Raw genomic sequence first — 14,091 nt, forward strand, 5'->3', positions numbered from 1 at the left:
ACACTAGAAAAAGTTAAAAGCTCTGGGAAAAGCTGCCACATTTCCACTTGCCTTGACACCAATGCATAAGGCAACTGGTTCTTGAAGGCTGAAGGAGAGCAGGATGCCAACAGAGCAATCACAATATTTGTTCTTCCAAATTAAAGAAAGTAATCGTGATTCTCTAAAATTATAATAGTTCCAGAAAATGAAAGGTATAATCAGTGAAATATTTAATTATCATCTGAGCACTCTCTCACTACTACCAAGAAAGTGTTTGGAGATCTTGCATATGCATATGTATATCTCTTGCATATGCCCAAAGGGGGCAGTAGGACTTAAGTTGTGTTTTTTTAATAGTCTAATGAATTTTAAGTGTTGCTTATTTCTGTATAAATATGTGTACTTTTGTAAATGCTCACAATTCCCCATTTTAATGAAGACCTGAAGTTGATAGCTCAGGTCTCCTTTATATTCTATGTCAGACTCTTTTCAGCTACCAGTGTTTTAGCAGAGATCATACTGAATCAGTTGAACTGTTGTTTATCTTAGACTTTTTTTTTTTTTAATTTGCATAAACAATTGTGCATGCCAAAAAACAATCATGTCTGACAGTTCCTAAGCTGTTAGTTTTCTTTCCAATTCAATTTCATTTCTTTGCAGGTATCTTCTTAATTCTAATGTACAGGTGGAACCTAGTATAAATGAAACAGAAAAGGCTGTGACTGAGGTGTTGACATAGAACTTGGGAAATAAAGTTGTAATTTTCAAAGCTGTAAGAGACTCCTCTGTAACCTAAGCCAAAACATTAAATCCCTGCAGAGGGATAACACAGAGATTGTGATAATCGTATTTCCCATCCCTTCTCTATTTCTCTTATCTACCTAGCAAGGTCTTTGGGCAAGTATTTCTCATACTTGCTGTTTTTATGAGAGAACTTTATACTCAGAAGAAAGCTAGCATCTTTTTTGGATTTATTCCACATGAAATTAGGAAGAACATGGCCCTCCTTGTACATAAATTCTTGCCATGATCATTTGTCATAATGCAGTATCAAATGCATTTCATTCTTTCAAGTAAAACAAACAAAAAAACAAACAAACAAAAAAACCCAACACTTCAGAACAGGAGGAGGACATTAATTTATTGGGAATTCGTACCTTATACCAAGTCACTTGAGGCTGAGGTCGTCCTGTTATTTTACACGAGAATTTGCCTGTTTGGCCTTCACGCACAACAACTCTGTTGGGTTTTGTAGCAAACTTGGGTGGACTCTCTCCCCAGATGCTTGGCCTATGCTCCACAGGAGGAACAGTAAGTCTTCCCCTAAAAAGGGAATCAAAATTCTGGTGTTACAGAAGAACTTCTAGAAGTTGTCCTGGATAAAGTAAAATTCAGGAAGCATTTTAAACAGGTTTTCTGCCAACAAGGATATACAATAAGCAGTAACCAACATTGTAGTTATCAGACTTTCAGCCATACACTAATTATTTTTTGGCCAATGGAAGAAATGCAAATGCTTGTGATGGCTGCTCCTGATTCCTCATGCAGTGAGTGAGGATAGCATTAATGCTATGTACCCTCATCCAGTATACAAGGATGTCCATGTGAGTTGCCTATAATCCGAGCTGGACAAACTAAATGACAGGAAACACTGCATACATTTAGTTTTCACTCTTTTTTTTTTTTTTTTTTTTAGCTTTTATTTCAAGCAAACTCAATCACTTGCAAGTCCTTTTCCAGGTGGCTATTTGCCCCATTCAAGAGAGATGTGTCAGTACCTCACCATTTCTACCAGGTGTCAGATACCAACAGATACCATATTCCCTTAATCCAAGGTGCTGCCAAGACACGATGACTGCCATATAGGCAAATTGAGCTTTCTAAGAAAGAGATGAGACTGTGATGAAAAAATTTACACAGAGAAGAGGATCAGTAAAAATGCTTGAGAGAAAAGAGTGACCATAATAAGCTGCAATGGAAAACACTTCATTGTAGAATTAAATAACTGATAGCATGAGGAAGGCAACATTAAAAGCTACGTGTAAAGAACAGCAAGAAGGCTCATTGTGCCAGGTCAGGTCAGAGTAGATCACCCAATCAACCAGTTCTTCATAACAGTTACACCAAAACAGAACAAGTCTTTCCTCTAGCCTACAGTATGCCTACTGTGTTACTTGGAAATATCTAAATTATACTTGAATTATTATTTCAGTTGATTTTATTTCTTACTAAACAGTCTAAAAGTAGTAGTTGTTCTACCTTTAAAAGATGCCTGACCTGTCATGGAAGATGCAGGGAAGGATTTCTGAATTTCAGAGAACAGAGACAGAAGGGTGCAAAACTGCAGCACAGATACAAACAGAAAGTTCTCTTTTCAGCCATCTGAATTCCTGTTATGAAGGAGCAGGAGCTGTATCGAGCCACTTATGCCTTCCTGACAGCCTTGAACATTTTACTGACAGAGCAGTTCTCATGGTATCTATTCCACTTGGGAAAAATGGAGATTTGGACTTGACACAGTTGACTTCAGAAATGTTTGTTTGTTTCCAGATGTTGTTGTAGCTGGCACTCAGCTCTGCAGGAGCTAAGGACTTCGAATCGATGAAGTTAGGCTTGCCCTGCCTCTGTGAGCCCAGCCATTCTTGCTATTCCCATTTCACAAGTGTGAGTGATCATGCCAACCAGTTATTCTATTCCAATGTCATGCTGTGCAGAACTGAGTCATTAACTACCAGGCTTTTCTTTCCTCCATTTCCCTCATTCTTGCACAGGCAAGGAGCCTTGGGGACACATTTCCAGCAAGGAATTACTGAGAACTGGACAAGAATCCAACACTTTTAATCTGGCCCTCAGAGTGAATCAGAGCTAAAGAAAAGATGCAATAGGCAGATGAAAAGAGAAGTGCATATACTTTAGAAAGAGTCATTTTACTTGTTCCCCACCAAAACATATTTGTGTCTGTTAAACAGTATCAAAGCCACTGGACTTCTTACCCAGGGGTTTTAGCACTGGATGGCAGGCTGTATTTCTTCAAGGAGTTTCCTGTGACCACAAGACAGAAAAATAGGAAGTAAGAATTGTTGTCAATAACATTAGGAACTATAGATACTAAAGACTATGTAAAACATTCACTTCTTCAAGTTTCAAAAGTAAAGAAGGAATGCAACACTTGCAGCATGAGGTTATGTCACCCATAGTCCAAAGTTAGGCTCTCCAATTTCAAAACCAGATTTCAGCAGAATTAGCATGTAGCCCTTGGCCTCAGAAGTAACAACACTGCAGACTGTTCATGAAAAAAGTGTATAAAAAAATATGACGATGCCTAATTTCTACAGTGCAGCACTAACTCAATTTAGATAGCATAAAAACTATTTGGACTCTGAAAGAGTTTTTTTTTTTTTTCCTTCTTTCTTTCCTTCCTTTTTTCCTTCTTTCTTTCTTTTAATTATTATTCCTGTACTAGCCCAGGAATACCTTTTCTTAAAAAAAAATCATTCTCTTTTAAGCTCTAAAGTTCCTCTTGCTTACTGGTGTTGTGAGCAAGACATATGTGCACGAAGTCATGTAAGCTCAGCGCCATCTACTGCACACAGCATTCCTGGTAGCTTCGGGTCAGAAAAAAATGGCTAGTGGCCTGGGATAGATTCAGAGTAGCAGCACTGATGAACAACTCTGATGGCCTTGAAAAAACACATTGTTCTAGCACTTCATAAGAATTTACATTAACTCTCAGATAGGACAGTCATGCAAGATGGAAAGACTAGACTGTGTTTCAGTCCATCATTTTTTCAGGTAGCAGTCAGCCCTGTATAAGTCTTTGCTGAAAAACAAAATACCTGTGCTTTGCTGTCTTGATGCATATATATTAGAATAAAGACCACTGTAATTAAACTCCGGGAAATTCATTCATTAGGAAATACCACGGCATTGTTTTTAAACTGTAGCAAAGCCTAGGTCAGAAGAACCGATATAAAAACACTTAAAAAACTCCACCTCCACACAAGTTGTTTCTCAGACAGTTTTAAACTAGGGAAAAAAAATATTTTGCATAATTTTTAAAACAGAAGGCAATAACTATCCTTCCAGACACATGCATACTTCAGTATGTACTCTGAGGATGTGTGTAAGAGATTTTGACTCAGAATATATCCAAATGCTGATTGCTTCAGGCCTGCTGTCAATTTTTGCTGTGCTTCAGGAATTCAATGCAAAGTTATGATCTGAAACACTCTGATATTCAGCAGATCTCCGACGTAGCCAAATAGCTAAGAGAGAAGCAATACATTTGATTTCCATAATTCACTGCATCTCTGTCACTCTTTACATTTAAAATTTGGAATCTGCAACAATCTAATATGCATATTTTCTCTTAAAAATTTCTGGGTTTGATCTTAGCTGTTTCCACACTACAATAAGCATGCAATTACAACCAGGTGTGCAACTTAGCAAATGGAAGGGTACAGACAGAACTCCAGACACATATTGCCCCAGTGCGCCTGCCTGATACACTGTGAAACATCCAAGATTGCCATAATTTTTACTGTCTGAGAGGAAACGTTAACTTTCCAGGCTTTTATTTTTGTTCTAAGTGGAGGCTGCCATCAAAGTTGCAAAGCTTATAGCAATGTCTTTAAGATGTGGTCTTTTGTTACCAATGCCATACAGATCTGAAGGTTAACACCTACTTTATATAGCTATAGAATTGGAGTTCTGTGCATAACATCTTAAACTGTTAGATTTATCTGGGAAAGGCAGGGCAACAATACATAGAGGTCTGATGAGATGTGTTGTATGTGGTCTAAGCTAACAAGTACAGACAAATGGCAGCTCTACCTGGTTTTATTTGCACTAGCTCCATCCTAGAAGCCTGACAACTGTCAGCCAATATCTGGTCCCACATTTCAGGAGTACAGACAGAACAGGCTTACGCCTTTATGCCCCTGCCGGGGTTCTATCTCTATTGGAGAAGTGCACATCAGCCCTCTCTGCTTGCTCCCTCTTGCTCCGTCTTGCTTATACTGCATGTTCCCTAAGGAACATGACAGTGCAGTACTGGTGGGGCAGGTCCTCTTGTTAGAGCTTAACACAAAGGAAGGTCAGAAACAGCTCTAGTAACACAATTAATACCTCTGAAAGAGCAAGTCTAACTAAAGCTAACCAACTGTTTTACAAGCTGAAATTTAGCTGTCATACGTGCCTTCAACAGAAACAACTTCATTAGTTTCATTTGGGAGTCACACATTGTTCTATCTATTGCAAAACTGAAGCTTGATCTTAATATGGATGGCTCCCATTTTAAATATACTTATTTAGTGATAAAACAAAACTGTATTAGCCCACCGACCCTCAGACTGGATATACTGGTAAGTGAAAATGTTTAGCCATAGAGCAGATCAGAAAAAAAGCAGCAAGGATGACCCCTCATGTTAACATTCAGCTAACAGCATGGGCAACTTTCAAAAGGGATCCAAAACAGTATCAGTTCCTCCTAAAGCCCCAGGAAGAACTGTCCATATATAAAGCCATGAAGAGAACAGTACCAAAAAGTTAAGAAAATAAGTAGTTTATATGTGAAAGTGGGAAGGCTGTTGATACCACCACAGCACTTGGACTAGGACCTGCACCCATGTTAGAGTTGTGGCTATGAGAAAGGGATTTCTGTCTTCCAGACGTGTCACATTACTCTTCCAGTGACAGCAGCAATACAAGTAATGAATATTACTCTTGCGCCAATGAGAAAGCAAGTATGTACTGTTGTGATCTTAACCAGAAAGGCAGTTTAGCAACCATGTTCGTTTAATTAAACTTTATAATCATTGCAATAGCGGTATCCTCTTACCTTCCACTGTCAGTTCCACAGTCACTTGACGAACCCCACCATCATTTGCAGCCTCACAGGTGTATTTACCACCATCACTTTCCTGCACGCCTTTGATTACCAAGCTGAATATCCCCCGAATGCTGTGGTCTACGACATAATGGTCTCCTTCTGGGACAGGATGCCCATTTCTGTACCATGTGATGTGAGGTTCAGGGTAGCCTCTGACCTGGAAAGACGTGAGAGAGATCAGAGAAGAAGACAAACATAACAGATGATGGTATTAGGAAGAAATGTTGGACATTTAGCAATGCAGTGGAAAGTTCTTGACACAGGAGCTGTTAAACACATACTCTTTGCAAGCCAAATGGCAGGACATAATGAAATGAAGAAACTCTTGCATAAGTCAGACTGTTAAAATCATAAAAGTAGTGAGGCAGATAGATACTTATGTAAAAGTTTCCCACTAGAATAGTTTGTCTTCAGAATCACGGTGAGGTACTAATGAAGAATCGTCACACCTAGGTTCTCATTGCTCAGAGACTCAAGGGCAGAAGTGCTGTTATAGCTCTAAGTATGCAAGACTGCAAGGTATCAAGACCAAACATTTCTAATATGGTTGCCAAGAATTAAGCTTGTTTTGTAAATCTGCATGTGCTGAGATGTAGTGGTTCCAGCCTACATGCATAAACAGGCAGGCAATTGCCACCTTTTGTCTTGATCCTTAAAAGCAGGAGATAAAGCATTTGAGAAAGTATCATTAGGGGCTGTTCTCATGTTATGGTGGCAGGTGGACAATAATGATGTAGCTATATTCACACAAACACACTGCTACATTTAAGGAGATTTGTGGTCTATTAGTCACCCAAAGAAGAGAAATCAACAAAACAAGGCAATCCTATGCTCGTTAAACAGCAACCATGTTAATACATCCTTGCCTGCTATGGCATTAATAATACCCCTCAGATCTGCAGACAGATTCTCAGCTGGCATAACCAAGAACAGTTATTGATTTCAATTAAGCTGTTGAAACCTGCTGAGGATCCATGTCTTCCTTTCATAAAAAGATGGGAAAAAACAGACATACACTTTTCCACTAACGAATTAACTCCTCAGGCAAAGGTTTTTCCTCCGCTTTATGAGAGATGCCATCAACTTTGAAGGTTGGTTTAGTATGTGTTAACTGTTAGAACACTTTTCCTGTTGTCATAACAACCTCTGATTACATTTTCCCCCCCGTTTTTTTTTTCCTATTCCCCCCACTCCGATATGTTAGCTCTCCATCGTCCAACTCTTTGATCCTTTGCCTAAATGTCATGAAGCAACTGAGTGGATCAAGATGAACTGGGATGAGTAATTGTTGCGGCTGCGTTTGCTCACTGGGAAAGTAGCAATGCTACATATTGAGCTATGTTATCAAATCTTGGCAACTGAACAGGAAGTCCCTTCAACCTCCAGGTGGGCAAAATATTGATGACCTGTCTTGATTTGAGGAAGGCTGGGTTGTGGCTTGTCCAAATTCCTCCCAGCAGTCTCCTCTCAGCTTCAAATCAGCATTTCAGTTCTGCTTTCTTCTGCCTGCATAGCATTTACTTTCCAAATTACAGTCCTTAGCCAACCAGCCTTACCCACTCTTTATGTTCTCTTCTTTCAAAACCTTTCATTTTCAATCCAGCCCCACCTCACTCCAGCTGGGCTTCTCATCTGCCTGAGCTTAAGCTACAGCTGTCAGAAATTTTTCTCTTACCTTTAATTCCTTCGGTATCAGTTCAGAAAAATTTGCCAGTGATGTGGCTACCCCTTCTTCCTGGCATTACTTAACATACATAGAGAGAGGACAGTAATGCTTGCCAAGAGCATGAATATGCTGAGTAAGCTGAATAAACTTTCCACTTCTGGTACAAACTTCTCAGGTCCTTTCTGAGTCTATCTTTATCTCAGCAAGAGCCATGGTCTAGGACAAACGCATTGTGGATCCCTGCACAACGGGGGGTCAATTACTGTTTAAAACTACCACAGCATCTTTTAAAGCATTTTGTGGCCATGCTTTTTCTTTCCTGTGCTTTCTGAAAAACATCAGCTCCTATTATATCTTACCCTCTAACATTACTGTAGCACACTGTTTTAGTGCTTAATCAGAGGTCAAGCTCTCAGGAAGGGTATCTTCCTCAGCACATCTAATTTTCATGAAAAGAAATTTGTGAAACATCAATATGATTTATTTTATTTTATTTTTTTCAGTAGCGTAGCTCTTGTGAGTTGATAATCTGTTCATTGGTACAGAATGTGACTTGTACCAGAAAATTGTTTCTAAGCATTACCTTGTCAACACTCTCTTGCCTATCTTCTAATTTTAGATTGAGCTTCTTTAGAATTGAGTTTCTACCTCTCATTTCTGTTTTCTTTTATATTAAGTTAAGCTTTCTTTGAATTTGAAATATTTGAGGCAAAATTTCTTTGAAATTCCTATTTTAAGGATAGAGTAAAATACGAGTAGCCCTTGTATTGGTGTGAGAAGAAAAACACCTTTTCAGTGCATTATATCGTATCAGCTTAACTAGTGGCAGTCTAACCACTGGTTACAGCTGCTGAGATTCTGCCCTGTGAATACAAGTCATCACTTGCACATTACTTAATCTATTTACTACTTTTTTGAGTTTGCAATCATTCCTTCTGGTGTTTTTGATGATGTACTGTTTCACTGAACTTCAAAGGACCGAAGCACAAACCTTCCATCCCTTATGCCAGGGAAATATTGGGGTTGAAACAATGGGAAGCATCTTACTTCCATTTTCCTTACTGTTTTATCATATTCTTAAGTCCCTCTTGGACCACACAAGGCCATTTTTACCTGACTCTTCAAATTCAGGTAGACAATTATACATGCCCTTCCACTATCAGATAGCTAAACCTACATGAAGTATTTTTCCAATTCTTCCATGTGTGTTTATTTCATTCTTGTTATGTCTGTACTATGTTGTTTATCCACACCTCTACACTGAGGAAATGCCACCCAGAAAATTACAAACCCAGATGATCAGCATGCCATTTCTTTTCAAAAGGTTGAATCATTCTATTCCCAAAATCTGATTTTATTTTTCTTTCATTTATTGTCAAAAATGAAATAAGGGGAAAGCAGAAGTTTACTGAATTGCTCTGTTGCAAGAATTTATTTCAGGTTTGGGTTTGGAATGTGTTTCAAACTGAGCCAGCCCGCTCTGAAATACATAGTCTTGCCATAAAAGTGTCAGGGACCCTTAAATGTATCACTCGTTACTAGGTTTTGATCCTAATGGATCAATTCCAGAACTGCAGCAGGTTTTATATTCCTTCCCAACCTTTCCAGAGCTCACTAAAAACATCTGCCTTGAATAAATCCACAGCAAAGAGAAATTTATCTGCTTATTTAATGCCCAGCAGCAGAAGGCTATAACGTTTATTTACAGCTTGGTCTGTGTGAGCATTGCCAGTCCCAGTGAGGCTACAGTTTTTCTTTACCTTCAGAACAACACTAACAAGTGGAAAATTGACAGTGAGCAGCAAATATCTGCTGTGAGCTTTGAGTTCTTTTCTGGACCCATCAACCACTTAGAGTCTTGTAAAAGACGATTGGAAAAGTCCGGTAAGGTACAACAGGCAACAGGTCTCCTGCTTCATGCATCAACACAGCAAGTGGAAAAAGCTGAGAGAACCTGTTGCTTCGTGAAACTTCCTAAATGTGAAACTAGATTCAGTCTGCACCCAGGTCTGGGGGAATGTCATTGAAAAGGGATGGTACCAGGTTCCCAAAGGAAAGAAATTAGAAGAAAAAATACAACAAATCCATTGAAGTTATCCACTACAGGACAGTATTATTCAAAAATGTTCTGCTACAAACTCTTTGCTCTGTTGTTGCAAACCTAAACGCATTCAGTGACAGCCAAGGCCAAATACATTCAGTAACCCTTTTCCCTGCCTGTTGTAAAGTGCAGGAAAGTTTTTCTAAAACTTGGCCTGTATCTATGTTCCATAAAACAGCTGCTTATATATCAATTCCAAAAACCCATAAATTTGCCTACTTTAATGTGTCACAGTTGCAGTAGCAGATTTGGGTAATCTGATGCACTCTTTTGGCTCATGCTTTTAACTTCCAAGTCAGATCCTACTTTGTAATAGCTGTCACTGCCTCCAGCAAGGTGAACAATGAACGCAAATGCAGAGCACTCAAAAAGAGTCAGCCAGAAATAGCAAAAACCTGAAGTGTAAGCAACTGTGAAACCTTGATGGGGTGTGCGTTATTGCTGAGTTACTCGTTGTGACTATAGCACTGTAAGGCTGTTGGAAAGGCTGGTGAATATTGCCTGACATATTCAAGTGTTACATTCATCATACTGGCTGAGACGTTCAGTTCTTGATGTTAAGGTCTAGATAAATGTTACTTTTTGCTGCTCAAGGTTACAGCAAGACACAGGCAGTGAGAGTAGGAAGAAAACATCTACCAAAAGACTGTCTTGGATGGCAAAATCCCCCCAAAATACGTCATATGTATTACACCAGATTCTGTCAGCACAGTGCTCACTTGCACCTTTACCTCTGTAGACTGCTTTTGCCTTCATTTCTACAAAATCCAGAGTTAAGACCACTGTAAGTAAACAGTTCGATCATTGAATAAAAGAATCACTTTTATTAAGATGGTTCAATCCATCTGAAGAACAATTAATTTCAAATTTATCTTTGAAAGACAAATATTTTCTATTCATTTTTCATACTTCGCATGCTATTTAAAACGTAGCTTTCTACCCAATTTGCATGCCTACCTGCCTTTTGAGGCATGTCCCCTCTGTAGGCTGTTAAAGAATGACAGCATATGGTAGGTGGTATTTAACATCTTACAATCTGCACATTTGCTGCTTCTGCACCTAAGTGACCCTGCTTTTAACACCTCATTCTTGTTGAGAAGAACTCTTTACCATAACTGCCCACTTATAATTCAAAGAGAAAAATACAGAATATACTTCTAAGAGAAAAGATATTGATTTTTTTTGCTGTTTAAATTAAAATGTTCAATGGTAACAAACTATGTAAAAACAGACTTTTCCATATGCCTTGAAACTTTTAGGAATATGCAGTCCTTGAGGCTACCAAAACTGATGCACAGAGCCTACACTTCATTCATTGCTACACAGAGAAAGAATTTGTTAAAAACACTGATGCTTAGTTGTGCAGCTAATCTATTTACAGATAGACAAAAAATGTTTGGAGCATCATAACATGAAAACACAGTTTGCATTGAACCAGGTAACAAGGATACCTCGTATAATGAGAATGACGGTAATGAAAAATGTTTCCTAATGAAAAAGGTCCCCAAAAAGCACATGAGAATAAACTGTTTTCACAAACACAGTGGAGAGGGCAAGCAATAGGTTTTATCACCGGAAGGTTGCCATCATTGTGGGCCTGTAAGTACAGTTTGACAAACACCTATCAGGAATGAGGCTATGAAGTTAACTCTGCCTTAAGAAGAAATGGATTAATTGAAGAATAATGGGAAACAGGGTTGGAAGAGACCATGACTACAAGATCATGTGCACAAAATTACAAAAAGCCACTACAAATGGTTGAAATGTAATCATTGGCTTGTAATCACTGGTTTTCTTCTTGCCATGTTTGGCGTTAGTATCACTTTGAACATTCATATCATTCATAAACATATTTACCATGTATTATTTTATTTTTGGTCCTTCTAGTGATTTAGTCATTCCTTCTGCAGGAAAAGAAAAAGTGTGTGTGGGGGGGCATAAACAAATCTGCTCAGAGAATGCTGTAAGAGAAACTGGCCAGTGGGTTGGTAGATGATGTCTGACAGCAATTAACTCCTTTAGAAGAACAGTTTGTTTGTTTGTTTGGCTTATTTGGCTGGTTTCCTATCTTAACATTAAAGAATGCCACAGAATGAGGTAACTTTTTGAGAAGGGCTTGCAGTCTATCCTCTGTCCCATGCCTGCCTTCAACCAGAAGTCAATCATTTCTGGGAATGACAACTCAAGAAAAGACCTGTAGAGATCAGAAGTTATAAAAGGATAGAAACAAGATAGCCTCACTTATTCGTGGCTGCTGGGCTGCTGATACCACTGAGCTTCTCCAAAAAGTGTGCTTTGGACATATCATTAGATGTCTCACCAGGAAGAGATTCAAGGGAGGTGCAGAAAACCTTTCAGAGTATCTGACAAACTTTGATCTTTGTTCTGCAGCCTGCAGACAAAAGTCTAAAACAGAAAAGAGGGGACTTAGCTTACCAAACAGTCATTACGAGCAGAACATAAACTGTCCCTTTTGCAAAACTTGAATCCATCAGATTGTATCAAGAAAGCATCAGAAGGAATATGACTGAGCAGATGAAAAATTCTGTAATTGTAATTCTATTCAAAAAAGTGTAGATAAAGGAATAAACAATGTATAACACTGACACTTGAAATATGTCAGAGAAAGTATAGCATACCTCTTCTTCCAATGTTTAGGTATCACCAAAATGGAAAATTATTCACTTTATTTCAAGTTATGTATTAGATGTGCTCATCTGAAATTCATATATCTAAAGACAATCCAGGGCCCTCCTGCAGCCCCAAGAGATTCAATCTAGACAGTAATAGCTGTTCTGCGGATGTGGCTCATCCCACAAAAGGCTCATCCTAAGGCTTACAAAAAAATATTTCCCATAGTCGTTAGACTCTAGTCAGTGTCCTTTGTCTGCCTTCAATCAAGAGCCAAGATTTTTTGTGTCTGGATCTTGACCTAAAGATTTATGAAGGGAATCAAGTACTTGAGAGCGGACTTAGCAGAGGATGCTAAGAACTGGACATACCACAGAATGTGCTCTGTCCAGCTTGTTCTGTAACAAGAAAAAAAAAAACACCACTACTTCTTGTTTTATTAGTTTACACTTGTGTGAACTCTTAACGTCAATCTTAGGAGAAAAAATAGTACAAACCTGTGGAGACTGCAATATAAACACCATGAATATGACCTCATCTAAGAGGTGATATATTTTTATGTAATTTTGGGGGATTAGTGCAGATGGGAAATATGGTTCTGGCCAGTGCAGCTTTTTTTGCAAGACTTGTAACAGTGTTTCTGTCAGGTTCTAACTGCAGTTTGCCATAACAAATGAACAGCATATGTTCTTGATAAAGGAGAGTGGACATGATACATTGTTAAGCTCCTTCTGAGAGTTTAAATACACACAAACCACATATCAAGAATAGTTTATCCATTTTAAAAACTTACTTCTAGAACAGAGAACCTGCCTGTCAAAGTTAAACATGAAAATGTTAAATATTTGGGGACCTAGCTACGACCTTGCAAACAAAGCAAATAACTTTGCATCTCTTACTTCTTCAAATGAGCAGGCTAGAATTACAATTACAAATTACAAAAGCAAAACTGGAATATGTTACTAGGACTGAACATAGCTCACTTCAAAGCATTACCTGTAGTACCTACAAGAAACAATAATGGTCTTTCTGTAAAGTATATATATATATATGTATTTATTATTATTATTATTATTATTATTATTTTATTTTAAGAGCTGAACACTTACATTACATCTGGTGTTTAGTGTTCTTGTTCTATATCCATACAGACTTCATAAATTAGTTCTTCATCCATAACCTTTACTGGAATGCTAGTCTGAAGACATCAGTCTTCATAACTGGTGTGTGCAGTTTTCTGGTTCTTCTCCGAAATGGTATAGAGAAGGGACAGAATCATGACAACACAAGAATTCAGACTACTGTCTTGAAGAGAGAGAGAGAGAGGAAGAAAAAAAGCTGCAAAACCAATACTACTACTGCTAATAAAGAATCAAAAGTAGAAAGAATAAAACTATATTAAATTCCTTCTCAAGATTTCACCTTTAGAAGTTTCAAACCATACATATTTTACTTTATTCCCATTTTGGGCAATGAAAAGAAACATTTTGCCTAGTTGGACTCCTTGATATTCCTAATGTTAATATTGGGAGTGGAGGAAAACTCGTAGTCTTTTAGTCTCGAGCAGAAATTTAATATGATACGGCAATAACATGAAAGAGTCTTCAAGCTTTGTCATTGTACCCTTTGCCCTGATGAGAGATGAGGAGAAATCACCTGAAGATGCAATTCATAATATTCAAAGGAGACCCAGGAGGTAAAAAGAGACTTAGGACTCTCTTCCTATTTATTAAAAGCTTTTCCTTTAAAATCATTGTTTCAATTCACTTGTTAGTGTACCGTATGATCTTTACCTCTTCCAAATATCATAGAAAAACCTAT

The 14,091-nt window shown here is 38.2% G+C and overlaps 1 protein-coding gene across 7 annotated transcripts in view; it reads right to left on the reverse strand.

The window, feature by feature from the left end:
- Nucleotides 1-14,091, reverse strand: part of MYLK (myosin light chain kinase) — a 209,729-nt gene that overhangs the window by 115,417 nt on the left and 80,221 nt on the right. For all 7 annotated transcript variants that reach the window (XM_072040779.1, XM_072040780.1, XM_038182232.2 and 4 more), the window contains 3 exons: nt 5,822-6,029; nt 2,976-3,024; nt 1,140-1,305 (listed from right to left, as the gene is read on the reverse strand). In XM_072040779.1, the coding sequence (XP_071896880.1) occupies nt 1,140-1,305; nt 2,976-3,024; nt 5,822-6,029 (423 nt within the window). The remainder of the gene's footprint in view (nt 1-1,139; nt 1,306-2,975; nt 3,025-5,821; nt 6,030-14,091) is intronic.

This window comes from Anas platyrhynchos, chromosome 7 (assembly GCF_047663525.1).
Source record: "Anas platyrhynchos isolate ZD024472 breed Pekin duck chromosome 7, IASCAAS_PekinDuck_T2T, whole genome shotgun sequence".
In the NCBI taxonomy this organism is placed as follows: Eukaryota; Metazoa; Chordata; class Aves; order Anseriformes; family Anatidae; genus Anas; species Anas platyrhynchos.